The sequence below is a fragment of the Canis lupus genome, chromosome 10 (assembly GCF_048164855.1).
Source record: "Canis lupus baileyi chromosome 10, mCanLup2.hap1, whole genome shotgun sequence".
Taxonomy (NCBI): domain Eukaryota; kingdom Metazoa; phylum Chordata; class Mammalia; order Carnivora; family Canidae; genus Canis; species Canis lupus.
Window position 1 is genome coordinate 9,251,859 of NC_132847.1, and position 17,681 is coordinate 9,269,539.

At 38.2% G+C, this 17,681-nt stretch overlaps 1 protein-coding gene across 4 annotated transcripts in view; it reads right to left on the bottom strand.

Annotated features, from left to right (window-relative positions):
- DTWD2 (DTW domain containing 2) overlaps positions 1-15,937 on the bottom strand; it is a 114,451-nt gene extending 98,514 nt beyond the window's left edge. The window contains exon 1 of one of the 4 annotated variants that reach the window (XR_012037740.1): positions 12,579-12,729. Coding sequence is in view for 3 of the 4 variants with exons in the window: in XM_072840625.1 (XP_072696726.1) it covers positions 15,668-15,861 (194 nt within the window). In the remaining variant the exon portion in view is untranslated. Of the gene's footprint in view, positions 1-12,578; positions 12,730-15,667 lie in introns of those variants that run through there. The other 3 variants (XM_072840625.1, XM_072840623.1, XM_072840626.1) reach the window with 3 other exon arrangements.
- Positions 15,938-17,681: the final 1,744 nt, after the last annotated feature.

Consider the following 17,681-nt stretch of genomic DNA (forward strand, 5'->3'; position numbering starts at 1 on the left):
ATTCTCATACCTGCCAAGGTTGCTTTTATCACTACCTTATTTTATAACTTCTTCTAGGAGTAAAGGAAGGATAGGCTTAGAAAGAAAAGAAAATCACTGTTAAAAGAGAAAAAATAACTCCATAAAGAGAATGTGTTTTGATGAGACTTTCAAAGACCTGTGCCCCCAGAGGGCATGTCTACAATAGTGATTTCCGAAGTGGATTAAGTAAAATGAGCAAATGGGTCATTACCACTTCTACTTCGAATTAAGCATTACTAATATTTAGTATATGGATTAACACTCCCTCCTTATGCTGATAGGTCATATGGTAATGTGTTAGGATAAGTGAGATCCTGATAGAAAACAAGGCATTCCATAACATGGAGTGTTAACAATAGCACCCACAAAGAAACGACATACACTTGTCAAAGAATCTATATTGAAGAAGTTCTGATCACACAATCACAAATGAGTAAATTTGTGGGAGAGCTGTTTCTTACCTATTCCTACTTCAAGTACTTCATCAGAGTTAAGAAATAAAATCTGGTATGACAATAACATTTTCTATTAAGTTTTTCATTGTAATTCCATTATTGTTAATATACAGTGTTATATTAGTTTCAGGTGTACAATATAATTCCACAATTCTATACATTACTCAGTGTTAATTATGATAAGTGTACTCTATAATCCCTTCACTTACTTCCCCCATCTTCCCACCCGCCTCCCACTGGTAACCATCAGTTTGTTCTCTATAGTTAAGAGTCTGTTTCTTGGTTTTTCACTCTTCTTTTTTCCCTTTCCTCATTTATTGTGTTTCTTAAATTCCACACATGAATAAAATCATATGGTACTCATCTTTCTCTGACTTATTTCACTTAGCCCCATAGTCTGAAGCTCTACCCATACCGTTGCAAATAGCAAGATTTCATTCTTTTTATGGCTGCATAATATTCCATTCTTTTCAGTTTCATTCTTTTGCATGTAGCTGTCCCATTCTCCCAACACGATTTGTTGAAGACACACTTTTTTCCCATTATACATTCTTTCCTTTGTTAAAGATTAATTGACCATATGTGGATTTATTTCTAGGCTTTCTATTCTGTTTCATTGATCTATGTGTTCATTTTTGTGCCCATATCATACTGATTACTAGGGATTTGTATTATAACCTGAAGTATGGATTGTGATACCTCCAATTTCTTCTATTTTAAGAATGATTTAACTATTCAGGATCTTTCGTAGTTCCATATAAATTTTAGGATTGTTTGTTCTAGTTCTGTGAAAAATGCTGATATTTTGATAGTAATTGCATTAAATCTACACACTGCTTTGGGTAGTATAGACATTTTAACAATAATTGTGCTTCCAATCCATAAGCATGAAATCCAACTTCTTTTTGTTGTCTTCAATTTCTCTCATCAATGTTTTATAGTTTTCAGAGTACAGGTGTTTCACCCCCTTGGTTAAGTTTATTCCTAGGTATTTTATTATCTCTAGTACAGTTGTATATGGGATTGTTTTCTTAAATTCTCTTTCTGCTGCTTTATTTTCAGTGTATAGAAATGCAACATTTCTGTACATTGATTTTGTATCCTATGCCTTTACTGAATTCATTTATTAGTTCTAGCAGTTTTTTGGTAGAGTCTTCAAGGTTTTCTATATACAATATCATGTCATCTGCAAAGAATGAAAGTTATACTTCTTCCTCACCAGTATGGATGTCTTTAATTTTTCTCGTCTGATTGCTGTGGCTAGGACTTCCAGTACTATGTTGAATAACAGTGGTGAGAACGGACATCCTTGCCCTGTTTCTGACCTTAGGGGAAAAGCTCTCAGTTTTTCCCCATTGAGTATGTTAGCTATGGGTTTGTCATATAAGGCCTGTGTTATATTCAGTTCTATTTCCTTCTAAACCTACTTTGTTGAGGAATTTATCATGAATGAATAAAATCAAATGTTTTTTCTGCATCTATTGAGATGATATGTTTTTTATACTTTCTCTTATTGATGTGATATACCACATTGATTAATCTGCAAATACTGGACCACCCTTGCATCCTGGAAATATTTCCCACTTGATCATGGTGAATGATTTCTTTAATGTATTATTGGATTCAGTTTGCTAATACTTTGTTGAGGATTTCTGCATCTATGTCCATCGGACATATTGGCCTGTAGTTCTCTTTTTTGGTAGTATTTTTAGCTGGTTTTGGTAATGCTAGCTTCACAGAATTAATTTAGAAGTTTTCCTTCCTATTCTATTTTTTGGAATTGTTGAGAAGAATAGGTACTAACTTGTCTTTAAATGTTAGAGAGAATTAACCTATGAAGCCATCTGTTCCTGGACTTTTGTTTACTGATTTGATTTCATTGCTGGTAACTGGTCTGTTCAAATTTTCTACTTCTTCCTGCTTCAGTTTTCGGTAGGTATATGTTTCTAGAAATTTATCCATTACTTCTAGGTTGTTCAATTTTTTGGCATATAATTTTTCATAATATTCTCTTAGTCTTGTTTGCATTTCTTTGGTATTGGTTGTTATTTCTCCTCTTTCATTTGTGATTTTGTTTGAGTCTTATCTCTCTCTCTCTCTCTCTCTCTCTCTCTCTTTTTTATGAGGTTGGCTAGAGGCTGATCAATTTTGTTGATCTTCTTGGAAAAGTAGATCTTTTCAAAGAACCTGCTCCTGGTTTCATTTATCTGTTCTTCCATTTTTTAGTTTATGACAGTAACTTTAAAAAGCAATATAAAGATTAGTTGAACGTGGATTCACATCTTACTGCCTTTAACAGTGAACCCCACCATATATATACATTATGCCTCAAAATAACAGGTAATGGTAGCATGACTCCATCACAATATGCAAAACATTTTTAAATGGTTTATTTCAACATTGCCTCTTCCTTTTTAAAATCTTTGTGTGTGTGTGTGTGTGTGTGTGTGTGTGTGTGTATGGTTTATGAGGCACATCATACATTAATATACAATAAATACACACAACCATAGAAAAAATATCTATTAGAATTTCATCCTAAACTTTTTAACTAACTATGGTATGTAATCAACTTTGGAATCACTGGCCTAGAGATAAGCTTGTTCCAACTACAGAAACTATAATCAAGAAAATTTTTAGTAAATTTTATTACATATAAGAAGCCTTAAGAAGAGCCAGATGCCTGGATAACAAAGCCTTGTGTCCAGACCAATGACTACACAGAACAGCTATATAAAGCCCCTACCAAAACTTCAATGACAAAGTGACAAATCAGCTAAGACTGAGAATCTTAAGTAATCATAAGTAATCATCTATATTGCTATCATACTATTTACTTTCTATTTTCTTTTATAGAAACATAAACAAATACAAAAATAACAAAACAACCTTCTTAGTAGCAAATTAAATCACTCTTTCCTCTGCAAACTTTTATTTTATGATTTCATAATTTGTCTTAAATATTACTTAGATATATTTGCACTTACACTCAGTTGACTACAAATTTTGGAGGAGATAATCTCTCAATCATTTTCTATGGCCCAACCTATACATTTATTGGAAACTGGATATTGAACTAATAATGATTGAATGAATAAAGAATATCCACATGATTTATCAAAGTGAGCTTCAAGGTCTGTGTGTAACAGAATTTTATTTCTTATCCACTGGCCAAGGAAAGTCAACTGCATGAATGTCCACCCTGACAAGCACGCAGTTAAATACTAAAGTCTCAAGGACCAGCTTTCCTCATTAAAGATGTTTTACAAAGAACAGTACAGAATTAAGAGATCACATTACTAAAAACATCTTCATTTTGTTTATTCTTTCTTCTTCTTTTCCTTACCTAAAAACTGTATTTTAAAATACAGATCCTTATATAGCTGATTCATTAAGGAAGTATTCCTCCTAATTTTATATAAAATTAGGACTCTCAAGAGACCTGAGAATTTTCTTTGATATAAAAGAGAAAATATAAGGTTTAATTTACTGATGCTTACATACTTAAGGGACTATAATAATGCTATGGAGTAAGTCACTGATTTTGATGTACCTAAAAAAGTGTTTTTCATCAATGTAACGTTTATTTGTGGTTGGAAAATGAATACCTTGGAAAGCCCAGAATAACAAAATCTCCATCATGAGGCAATTTATTTATAGTGACCACAATACATAGTGAGCACAATACATGTAACATTATTTACTTGCCCTTAATCTCTAAATCTAGAAAAACTACTCTAACATGGAAAGAGTTAACTAACTCCAAAATAGACCAATTTCATAAATAATAATAATGATATTTCATGGAGGAGGAAAAAAAGAGGGAGAATAGGGGAAGAAAAGGGAAAAGGAGGAAGGAGAAGGTAGAGGAAGAGAAGGGAAGAAAATGAGGAAAGAATGGAGGGAAAAGATAAAGAGGAAGAATTTTTTAATTTATAATTTGAGAGAGAGCATGCGTGCATATGTGAGAAGGCGGAGGGACAGAGTGAGAGGGACAGAAAGAATCTCAAACAGACTCCAGGCTGAGTGCAGAGCAAAACACAGGGTTCGATCTCATAACCCTGAGATCAAGACCTGAGCTGAGGGATCCCTGGGTGGCGCAGCGGTTTAGCGCCTGCCTTTGGCCCAGGGCGCGGTCCTGGAGACCCGGGATCGAATCCCACGTCGGGCTCCCGGTGCATGGAGCCTGCTTCTCCCTCTGCCTGTGTCTCTGCCTCTCTCTCTCTCTGTGACTATCATAAATAAATAAAAATTAAAAAAAAAAAAGATTTTTTTAAACTCTTCAATTCAAAATGTCTACAAGTAATTACGAATATACGGTTAAAGACACAAGAAGTAGGAAAAGGCTAAGCCACAGGAATCCACTAGTATCATGGAAAAAACAGTCAGAAGAGTAAATAATTCAAACTTAGAAGACAGGCAAGACAGGTATTTAAGCTGGACCCTGAAACAGAATAGCATCTCAGACACCAGGGATGAGGAAACAGCATTTGATACAAAGGGAATAACAGAACAAAGGCATGAATTAGAACACAAAAAAACATATTTTGGGGGATTAGTTCCAGGTAGCTGGAGAAGAGGGTATGGGAAGGGTATAATGAAGAAGAAATGTGCAAGGCTTTGCAAGCCACATTAGAGCCTGGACTCCATTCTTCACCTGAAATACAAGCATGGAAGGTCTCCAGGAAAGGAATAAACATAAGCATACCCAGATGTTAAAAATCAAATAAGCTTTTTTGAAAAGGAGCTGGAAAACAGTTTGAAAATACCCCAAAAGGCAAACACAGAAATACTATGCTACCCAGCAATTCTATTCCTAGGTATATACCACCAAAAAAATTGAAAACAGGAATTAGAACAGAATCAGGCGTACCAATGTTCATAGCAGCACTATTCACAAGTGTCCATCAACAAGTGAATGGATAATAGATAAGCAAAAAAAAAAAAAAAAATACTCAATAAACAAAAGTGATATATACGTACAATTCAAACATAAAAAGGAAAGAAATTTTGATAAGCTATAATATGAATGGAACTTGAAAACATTATTCCAAGTGAAATATTAGACATAGAAAAATAAATACTATATGATATAAAAAGGATCTGGAAAAAGAAAATTCATAGAAATAGAGTAGAAGTTACCAGAGGCTGGGCTGGGGGGGATGGAGGATGGGAAATGATTATTTAATGGGTACAGAGTTAACGTCAGAGATGATGAAAAAGTCTGGTGCACAGATAGTAGTGATGATTATACAATATTATGAATGTATCTAATAATGCTGAGTTATACAGTTAAAATCATAAAAATTGTAAATATTGTTATACATATATTAGCACAATTTTTAAAAAAGAAAGAGAGAGTAGCCTGCCAAGTAACATGTCTACATAAACGAACAGGTCAGATATTTCTCCCACAGGCTAATCCCTCTCAACCTTTGCAAAGTCCAAAGACTCCTCCTATAACTTTTCTTTTTTTCCCCCCTAACTCTAGAAGACTTGTATTTACTTCATTTCACTGCTGCTTTTTTTCCCACAGCATTCCCATTAGGCTTCCAGCAGAGAAAAACCAAAAGAAAGGAAAAAAAAACAAAAAACAGGGGAAAACAAAATAAATTCCTATCAGTAATATCTTCAAATTTGCCATTCTGACTGAAAAAATGAGGACCTATCAACAGAAATAAGAAGCTGACCTTAGCCAAGTAAAGGATTTAAGAAATAAAAGCTCAACCTTAAAAAAAAAAAATAGTAATTAAAAATCCCCTTTCCCAAAATAACAATAGCCAAAGAAAAGGAAAAAGAAAAGAATCTATGGATTTGAAGACCACAAATAAACACCTCACTGGAAGTATTTATTATATGTAGCAGGAAAACAAGGTTAGTTATACTGTTTGCTTCCTTTATTACAATCCTTTATTAAGTGGTGTAATAATAGAAGTAGGAAAGCTAAAGCAGTCTGCCCCTTACTAGTTCCCTCACCTTGAGGGTCTATAAAAGGGAATAACTATTAAAATCACAAAGTTGTCTCACGTATTAAATAAATTACATACATAAGAGCACTTTATAACCTGTGAACCCCTTTTAAATGATACCAAATTTTGGACTAGACTATTTCTGAATATTTTCTCTCACTATATAAGTACGAACATAACAATGAATTATTAATTTTGGGCAAATGTACTTTAAAAATTAATGTGCTTTGATGTTCTTTGAAGAAAACTTCTATCCATTGGAGGGTAATGATATAATTCTTATTTTTCTTAGGGAAAATAAATCAAACATTTAGAAAGCTCTAATGTGGTTTTTAAAATTGGTCACTCCTCTTTGGAGACTTAATTAAGAAAAAAAATCCCTCTTGACATATATCATCTTTGCTCAACTTTGAACATTAAGATTAGCTTGCACAGTAATCTGTAAATCAGTTAGCTTTCCACATATATTACAAATTAACAACTTCAAAGAATAAATATATTTTCTAAACCAATAGGAAAGAACATATTAACTTAATACTTTTCTCTTAGGAATACGATACTTTTTTTTGATATGAACAAAGAATTAAATTTTTAAATTATCTAATTTTAATCTAAAAATTATCATCAAGAATTAGGTGACTTTAAATTACCAAAATAGTTTGTTTTCTAAACCTAATTGCTGATATCAGTTCAACACTCTTAATATATCCTAAACTAATTGCCTTGGGAATCATCATTTTTCACTTGTACCTACCAAACTCGTAGGCTGATTTACTTTGCTGCTTAAGCAGACCAGCCATAATGGTAAATGAGACCTAGAATCAAAAAGCAAATGCCTACAAAGGGCAGGTAGTTAATAAGAATGAATCAAGCAGGAATAGCTAGGAGCTTCAGTGCCCTGGACAGATCACACCGGACCCAACGTCATAACCAATGCTCAGCTCAATCAATTACTGCTCCAAAAGGTGGTCCCTGAGCTGCTAGATCTTCCTATTCTCACAGAAGCCAGAAATCTGGATTTTTTTATATATATAAAACGTCTTGTTTTTCAACTGTTAGAACTAATTTAAAAATGTAAAACACCAGTTCAAAACAAAACATCTGCTGGCTGCCAATGTGTGTGGCTCTTGCATTCTTCTTAAACATCTGCAGTTTCCCCTCTGTCCCTCTTTCATGATTTTATCCCCACCACCTTTTTCTCCAGAATATGCAAACCTAAAGAATAAGGAAAGATTAAGATGTGGAATCAAGGAGCTATATGTTGCTAAAAGGTATGAACCAGGAACTAGAAGATGAGTAAGTTCTAAAAATCTAAAAATCAAATACACAGTAATAGTGATTATAGTCACAGTAATGTATGATATATAGACCTCCCTCGACTTATGACAGGGTCACATCCTCATAAATGCATCAAGTTGAAAATATCCTGAGTCACAACACATTTAATACACCTATCCTACCAAACGTCATAGCTTAGCCTAGCCAACGTTGCTCAAACATGCTCAGGACACTTATCTACTGTTGGGCAAAATCATCTAACAAAGACTATTTTTACTAATGCTAAATATCTCATGTAGCTTATGGATTATTGTACTGAAAGTGAAAGACCGAATGACTGGCTGGGCAAAGAATGGTTTTAAGTGCATTGGTTGTTGTTCTCCAGGCTACGTAGTTCCCTGCTGCCACCCAGCATCATGAGAAAGTATCATACTACATGTCACTAGACCAGGAGAATGCAAAACTTCAAAAATCAAAAGTACTGTTTCTATTGAATGCATATTGCTCCTGCACCCACACCACCATAAAGTCAAAAAATCCTAAAATGAACCATTGTGAGGCAGGGACCATCTATACTTCAAATTTTCTGAGACTAGATCTTAAATCTTCTCACCAGAAAAGAAAAAAAAAAAAAGGATAATTATGTGACCAAAGCTAACACTACCAGTGCTAATCATACTGTATCATAAAAATGCATCAAATCCACACAATGCATAGTTGAAACTTAGATAATGTTATGTGCAAATTACACCTCAATTTTTTTTTAGAAAAGGAGCTAGAGAACACTAAAGCTGGGGTATCTTGTTACTAAGCTTTAAGTAAACATACTTAAGTTTTAAAAATATGAAAATCAGGGTGCCTGGCTGGCTCAGTACAGCATGAGGGTTGTGAGTTCAAGCCCCAGGGTGGAGCCTACTTTAAAAATACATATGGGCAGCCCGGGTGGCTCAGCGGTTTAGCGCCGCCTTCAGTCCAAGATGTGATCCTGGAGACCTGGGATTGAGTCCCACGTCAGGCTTCTTGCAGGGAGACTGTTTCTCCCTCTGCTTGTGTCTCTGCCCCACCCCACCCCCCCATGAATAAATAAAATATTTTTAAAAAATAAAAATACATACATATATACATAGTATGAAAATCAGAGCTACTCTTGCAGACTTGGTGGCTCCACTTTAACTAGTGATAGTGACTACATCTATCTACTCTGCCAACAAAATCATAAGACTTTTGCAGCAAACATGGAGCTAGGTTAAGTGCTTGCTGAGCCCAGGAGCCAGGCAGACTGGAGCTGGAGACCCAACTCTGCTACTTACTTGTTACCTCTACCTCCTCATCATTAATTTTTTTGTTTTACTCAAGTATGATTAAAATACAATGTTTTACTAGTTTCAGGTGTACAACATAATGATCCAACAATTCTATACATTACTCAGTGCTCATTAAGTGTAATCACCATCTGTCGCCATGCAACATTATTATATTATTGACTATATTTTCTATGCTGTACTTTTTAACCCTATGACTTATTTATTTTATAGCTGGAAGCCTGTACCTCTTAATCCCCTTCACCTATTTCACCCATCCCCCTTTAACCTCCCCTCTGGCAACCACCATTTTGTTCTCTGCATTTAAGAGTCTGGGTTTTTTTGTTTATCTCTTTGTCCACTTGTTTTGTTTTTTTAGATTTCATGTACTGAAAACATATGGTATTTGTCTTTCTGTCTAATTTATTTCACATGCCATTATATCCTCTATGTCCATGCATGTAGTTGCAAATGGCAGGATTTCAGTCTCTTTTGGTCATGTAATATTCTATTTCAAATACATATAAACATATACATATCGTATAAGATTCCATTTATAAGATATAAGATTATCTATATCTTATATCTGTATAAGATATAATCTATATAAGATTCTCTATTCCACTATACATACCATATGTATGTGTACACACACCATATATCCTTTATCCCTTTCTCAATTGACAGACCCTTTTGTTGTTTCCATACTTGGCTACTGTAGATAATGCTGCAACAGATACGAGGTGCATATATATTTTCAAATTAGGGTTTTCACTTCCTTTGCATAAGAATCCAGTTATAGAATTACTGGATCAGATGGTATTTATGTTTTTAATTTTTTGAGGAACCCCCATCATGTTTTCCAGTTTCTGCACAAATTTACATTCCCACCAGCAGTGCACCAGGGTTTCCTTTTCTCCACATCCTTACTGATACTTGCTATTTTGCAACTTTTTAATTTAATTTTACCCCTTCTGAAAGGTATAAAGTGGTATCTTTCATTGTGGTTTTTGATTTGCATTTCCCTGATGAGTGGTTTGATCATCTTTTCATGTGTGTGTTGGCCATTCATATGTCTTCTGTGGAAAAATATCTATTTAGGTCTTCTGCCCATTTTAATCTGTTTATTTGGGTTTTGGTTTTTTTTTGTTTTTTTTTTTTTTGGGTGTTGCACCTACTCCATAATTTCATACTTAACCATAGGGGCACCTGGCTGGCTCAGTCAGAGGAATGTGTGACTCTTAATCTCTGGGTCATGAGTTCAAATCCCACATGAGGTATAGAGATTTCAAATCCCACATGAGGTATAGAGATTAAACAAAAAAACTTCTTAAAAATTTTTTAAATAAAAAATAAAAGCTAACAACAAAACCAACACTAAAATTGTTGTCATGAAAAATAAAATCTTGCATATAAAATACCTAGGCCTCGTAGGTGTGCAAGCCCTTGCTGTTTCCCTTCCTCAATTAAAAAATACTGGGTGGTCTGACATTATTCCATTATTCTAAGGATCAATGATTTGTCAGTGATTTCTAACTCTTATCCTCAGGCTCATGGCAGTAATTATAGAAGATATAAAAGTATAATTAAGATGTCTCATTTCTTTACTAGAATGAGGCTCGAACTCTTCTCAGTCAAGACTTTTATCACTATATCACAAATCAGTCTGTGTTTTTTAATAAAATAGAAATTATTATAGCTAAAAGTCACCTGATGAAATCACACTTGTGACAACCATTCAAATATTAAAAATACTCCAGGGCTTAGTTTGGTGGATTCTAATACATTTGGCTGAATTCTTCTTAACCTCCCTAACACAGATTACCTGGCCCTTCCCAATGCAACCACCACTAACCTCTATAGCTATCTCCTCTCCTTCCTTTCCAACAAGCTCTCTAAACACACTCTTTTCTATACTCTGTACACCTGTACATTCTGTTTACTCAACAGGAACACACTTCTAATAAAATATGTATCTAGCAATAACAAACCAGTTTGGGATTTTTTTTAAATATCCTGTTCATGTTGAAGAGATCTTATACTTCCAACTAGCAAGCTTCTGCTCTAAAGTTAAACTGTTTGGACTGGCTGAATAAAACCAATTTTTGGAACTCCCTAGGCTATGACAGTTACATGTTTAGAGAAAGGAATACTGTTTTAAGTAAATGGCCAAATAATTGATATTTGCTGGTCACCCAAATATAAGAATGCATTTCAGGGGCTCCCTGGGTGGCTCAGCAGTTTAAGCACCTGCCTTAGGCCCAAGACCTGATCCCGGAGTCCCCGGGATCGAGTCCCATGTCAGGCTCCTTGCAGGGGGCCTGCTTCTCCCTCTGCCTGTGTCTCTGCTTCTCTCTCTCTCTCTCTCATTAATAAATAAATAAAATCTTTTTTTAAAAATGCATTTTAGTTTTAAAAACTATTATAAGCATAAATGTAGGTAAGTTCACCCAGGGCAGTAAAATTCCAAGAGCTTAATGAAATAAAATATAAAGAGCCATCAATTAGTCATATTTCACTAACAACACCTAAGTATTCTCTGATTTCTAGAACTGTAATCTAACCAATTAAAACAAGCAAAATACATACTATGCCAAGGCAGAGAAGAGTTTTTAAAAGGTGTAAAATTTCACCAGAAAAAGCAAAATGCAGAATTGTTGGAATGAATCATAATCCTAAAATATTAACTAAATGTAACTGAAAACAAGCTAATATCCACATCATTTTTATTTTTTAAAAAACAGATTGGGGGGATCCCTGGGTGGCTCAGCGGTTTAGTGCCTGCCTTTGGCCTAGGGTGTGATCCCAGGATCCAGTTCCACATGGGGATCCCTGTATGAAGCCTGCTTCTCCCTCTGCCTGTGTCTCTGCCTCTCTCTCTGTGTCTCTCATGAATAAATAAATAAAATCTTAAAAAAAAAACAAAAAAAAAGGCAGATTAGGTTAAAGCCTTACGCTTTAAGGAGGAATGAAAAGGCAAAAAGAACTTTTAGGGCAATAAAAATACTCTGTATTATACCATAATAGTGGATATTATAAAGTGTTATTATAAAGTTGTCCAAAATCAAAATATATACAACACCAGGGGTAAACCCTAATGTAAAACTACAGACATTGAGTTACAATGACATTCATCCAATTTAGCAAATGTACCCCCCTGGCAGGGGATGCTGATAATGGGCGAAGTTACCTAGAGGTGGGGGCAGAGGATGTATAGGAGATTCTCTGCTCCTTCCATGAAATTTTGCTGTGAATCTAAGACTTCTTTAAAAAATAAAGTCTATTAGGGGGTAGGGCAGTGGATTAGAAAAACTATAAATCTTCGCTAAATGTAGGAGACTAATCTTCTTTATAAAAAACTATATACAGCATTTATAATGAGCAATTCTGAATAGACTAAAAACTACATGATAAAGCTGGCATGATAATTTAGCCTTGCATTTATACTTGAAATACTTTTCTATCAGCATCCTATTGAGATACCTTTGCATCATTGTTAAGTGGTTCTCCTAACACTTTTAGGGAACTTGTTTAAATAAACTGTATTCACATACCCTTTCTGTTCAACTATGCAGTCCCGGGCATCTGGATGGGTCAGTGGTTGAGCATCTACCTTTGGCTCAGATTGTGATCCCGGGATCTGGGATGAGTCCCACATCAGGCTTCCTGCAGGGAGCCTGCTTCTCCCTCTGCCTATGTCTCTGCCTCTCTCTGTGTCCCTCATGAATAAATAAATAAAATCTTTTAAGGGGATCCCTGGGTGGCGCAGCGGTTTGGCGCCTGCCTTTGGCCCAGGGCGCGATCCTGGAGACCCGGGATCGAATCCCATGTCGGGCTCCCGGTGCATGGAGCCTGCTTCTCCCTCTGCCTGTGTCTCTGCCTCTCTCTCTCTCTCTCTCTCTCTCTCTCTGTGACTATCATAAATAAATTAAAAAATTAAAAAAAAAAATAAAATAAAATCTTTTAAGAAAAAATTATACACAGTTCCTACTAAACACATATTATTCATTCTCCTCCAAAGTCTATCTGTATTGAGTGTCTACTCTCAATAATACAATATAAAAAGATCCTTACACTCAAGATCTCTTCCTCTGAGCTCTTACAAACCAATCCTGGGAAAAGGTCAAAATGTCCAAGGTCAGATACTCCAAGTAGTCAAGTAAAGACATTAAACCAGTCTGTCCTTCTCTCCTTCTCAGAATGCGTTTCTCCTGACTGGATCCTTCTCATCTTTCAACTCTCAGTATATATATTTCAATTATCTCCTCAGAAATATTTCCTGACAGCTTCCTATTTCTGTCACAGAATCCCATTCCTTTGCTTCATTGCTAGTTAGTTTGTTGTTTTTGTTTTTCATTCTGTAACTACACAGTTGGTTGCTGGTTTATATCTGTATCCAGTAACAGACTGAACATCCCATAAGGGCACAAATTCCACTGTATAACCAAGAATCACCAAAGCCTTCAATAAACACTGGTTAAATGAATGCATAGGTCTGGGGCTCAGGGCAAATGACTGGGCTAGAAGTACTGGGGTAGAGGTGATAATTTACCCATGAAAACTGGGAAGATCACCTGTGAAAAATGAGGGGGGTGAGAAGAGAAGAGAATCCAGAATCAGGAGCTGAGGAAGCCCAGCATTTAGAGTTTGAGTGAAACAAGCAAAGAAGACTAGGACAGACAAGTCAGATAAACCACAGGGAAGGGGAATCCCTGGGTGGCGCAGCAGTTTGGCACCTGCCTTTGGCCCAGGGCGCGATCCTGGAGTCCCGGGATCGAGTCCCACGTCAGGCTCCCGGCATGGAGCCTGCTTCTCCCTCTGCCTGCGTCTCTGCCTCTCTCTCTTTCTCTATGTCTGTCATGAATAAATAAATAAGTCTTTTTAAAAAAATAAAAAATAAAAATAAATAAAATAAAGTAAAATAAAATAAAATAAAATAAAAAAATAAAATAAAATAAAATAAAATAAAATAAAATAAAATAAAATAAAATAAAATAAAATAAAACAAAACACAGGGAAGCCAGAGACACACGACGTTTCAAGAAGTCAGTATCTAATTGCAGACTGCTGCCAACAGGTCTAGTAAAAAGTAAACAGGGGCACCTGGGTGGCTGAGTGGTTGAGCATCTGCCTTTGGCTCAGGTTGTGATCCCAGGGTCCTGGGACCAAGTCCCACATCAGGCTTCCTGAGGGGGGCCTGCTTCTCCCTCTGCCTATGTCTCTGCCTTTCTCTTGTCTCTCATGAATAAATAAATAGAATATTTTTTTTAAAGTGAACAGAAAAGGATCCACTGGATTTCATCTCAGGGGGTTGACTTTGAGAAGAGCCATGTCAGGGCAGTGTAGGGCATGATGACACACCGCAGAGCTATTCCCAGGTGAGGAAGCAGAAACACCACCTAAGGGTTTAAATTGCAGCCTGAAGAGAGATAGGTGATAGATGAAGACCTTCAGCAATCAAACAAAATGATCCTGAACAACCACAGGGTAGAGAGAACTGTATATCTAAACAGCATGAGCTGTAAACAGGCAAGGGGAAGCAATCCTCACCACCCTGAAATACACTAGCACCCTGAAGAGCAGCAGCACAATGACCAATCCTGAAAGGTACTGTAACAACTGGGCATACTGTGAGCCTTCAATGTTAGCTGCTGTTGCCTGCTTAATACACTGTGTCTTCATCAGACTGTAAGCGTCCCAACGAGGGCAGAGGCGGTGTGTTTTATTGATGCCCGCATTCTCACGACCTAGCACAATACAGATGCCTGGAACGATACAGATGCTCAATAAATACTTCCAAGTGAACTCAGATTTCAAAAGTCATTTTGACTGTCGCTGTTCTCTAATTTTTTTTTTTTTTTTAAGATTTTATGTATTCATTTGACAGAGAGAAAGAGCACAAACAGGGAGAGTGGCAGAAGGACAAGCCGGTTCCTGGCTGAGCAGGTGGCCCGGTACCTGAGACGAAGGCAGAAGCTCAACTACTGAGCTACCCAGGCGTCCCTAATTTTTTTTTAAAGACTACTTATTTATTCACTTATCTATCAATCAGAGAGAGAGAGAGAGAGAGAGAGCGCGCGCACAAGCAGGGGGAGAGGTAGAGGGAGAAACAGGCTCCCGGAGGGGAGCCGGATGCAGGACTCGATCCCAGGACCCTGAGATCCTGACCTGAGCCGAAGGCAGGGGCTTCACCGGCTGAGCCCCCAGGCGCCCCTGATTTCTAATTATTTTTTACCTTTTTTTACTGTGAGAGGACTATGTCACTCGAGCAGTGTTAGCTACTTTAAAGATGGTCATTACCCCTTACTTTTCTGACTCCTAAACTTTCTTGACCGCGAACTCGAGTGGGCTCATCCCACGACAGGCTCAGTGTCTTGCAGGAAGTGAGGCTAACTACTCCTGAACCTGGATAAACGGCTTCTTACTAAAGGGCTGTCCCCGCAATTTTCCAGAGCGACCCCAAGGTCACCGGCGGCGGCCCCGGAGGCGGCGCTCCCCGGGGCGGGGCGGGGCGGGGCGGAGCCGGAGCCGGAGCCGCCGCCTCCCCGGACGCGGGCGCTGCAGCCTCCTCCCGAGGCCGCCGCCGGGCCAGGTCCCCGCCCCCCACCCGGCCCCGCCCCGCCCCGCCCCGCCCCGCGGTCACCTGCAGCGGCTGCACTGGGGCCTCCGCTGGGCGGGCTCCACCGGCAGCTCCCACAGCGCGTCGGCACAGGCGCCGTCCGTCGCGGCGCCCAGGGAAGCCTCCGCCGGCGCTGTGCGGCCCTCCCGCCGCCCCTCGTCCTCAGGCGGCCGAGCGACGGGGTCCCCGGCTGTTCCCGCCGGTGTCTGCGGCTCCATCGCAGGCGCGCCCGTGCCGCCGTCACGCGGAGTCCTCGCTGCCGCCGGGGGGCGCCACACGCTGCGGAAACCGCCTCGCGCCGCCCGGCGTCACGCACGCAGGCCACGTACGGGGGGCGGGTCCCCGAAGCCCAGGCTCGAGGCCCCGCCCCGCCGCGGAATCGGGGCGCGCCTATTGGTCGGTGCTCAGCGGGCGGGTAGACCTCGAGCGGGGAGGCCAGTGTGGGTTGCCCCGGGGAGCAGGTGCTGGAGTAGGTCAGCCTTTCGGGCCCCGGAGGACGGAAACCCTTCAGCAGGCACCTCAGGCGGCAAACTCCAATGTGCCTTCCTTAGCGTCTCCCCTTTACAAGTGAAAATTAAATGGAATTCTGCATTTTCCACCTTAGGATAGGACTTTGAGAATTAAACCGGTTGAGCGCATGCCGCAGTTGCAGCAGCGAGGTACTTGATGTCCAAGGGCCAACGCAGGACAGGCAGTGCCAACTGCCAAGTGGATGCTCGGCTGGTGCATTTCACACAGATTCTTAAGTAGAAAGAGAGGGAGCTGCATCCTGTCTCTTGTACGCCTTGGTAGTCCTCCCTTGGCTGGCATCAAGCATGCTGTCTTACACTGGACACCAAATGTTTGTTGAATGAGGTTTTTAAGTTATGTGAAGCCTGTAAGATCAGGAAGCAGAGGGCTTTTTTTGTGGGTAAGGAAAAAAAAGCCATCCAAACAGAGAAAGAAAGAAAGAGAGAGAGAAAAGAGAGAGAGGAAAGAAAGAAAGAAAGAAAGAAAGAAAGAAAGAAAGAAAGAAAGAAAGAAAGAAAGAAAGAAGAAAGAAAGAGAAAGAAAGAAAAGAAAAGAAAAGAAAAAAGAAAAAGAAAGAAAAGAAAAGAAAGAAAAGAAAGATAATTACGTTACACAAGTATTTACAGCTCCTGGATAACAGCAATCTAACCTGCAGTGTTTTGAGCCAAAATGAACTCCACCTTAGAATGAAAGAAGAGATAGTACTTGCTGAGAATGGGCGCTGATGCTTTTCACTTATTAATATAGTATGTTATTTGTACCAGTGTTCAGCATTTTAAAAAAATGTAACTTGACTTTCATCATTTATCTAAGTCTTGAAATCATAATTATTTGATTCCAGACCCAGGAAGGATTAAATATAAAACAAAGTGTCTTCACTACTAAGAGTAATAGAGCAATATTCTGTTTCTTAAAATAACGTGCTTATTTCAGTATGTAGAGGTCTTCAGTCCTCTTAAAACCAAGCTGATGAATAGAATACAGGGCTATTGTTTTTAACTATTCTTCATTCTTTTCCCTGGCAACAGTAACTGTCTCTCTCTTTTTTTTTTTTTTTTTTTTTTTTTAGTATCCCACCTGGTGATGAATGTAGAATGGGAGAAAGAACTGAGACATAGGCCAGCTGAAATTGGGAAATAATGAAAACCCAGAGACTGTAGAAAGACAGGTGAATTGGAAAATAAAGAAATATTGGCTGCAGATTTAGGATAGAGAACCCATTCTTTAACTGCCAAAACTAAATTCTCATGTGGCAACCTTTAGACACTTTTCTCTAGTTTCAAGACATGAAATTTTCTCTTAAGCCATTTAAAGTTCCTCCCAATTGTGAGGTATGTGAGGGCATATCAGTCCTGACAGTCTACTTATATTTGGCTTTCCCTTTAACCCCCCTAATCAGATAACTGGTAGTACACTTCAAAGCATCCAAAATCCAATCCATTTATCTCTTCTACTTTTGCCCTGGTTCAAGCCCCCATCATCTCTTGCACAGATTATTGCCATAGACACATAGTGGTCTCTTGCTCTA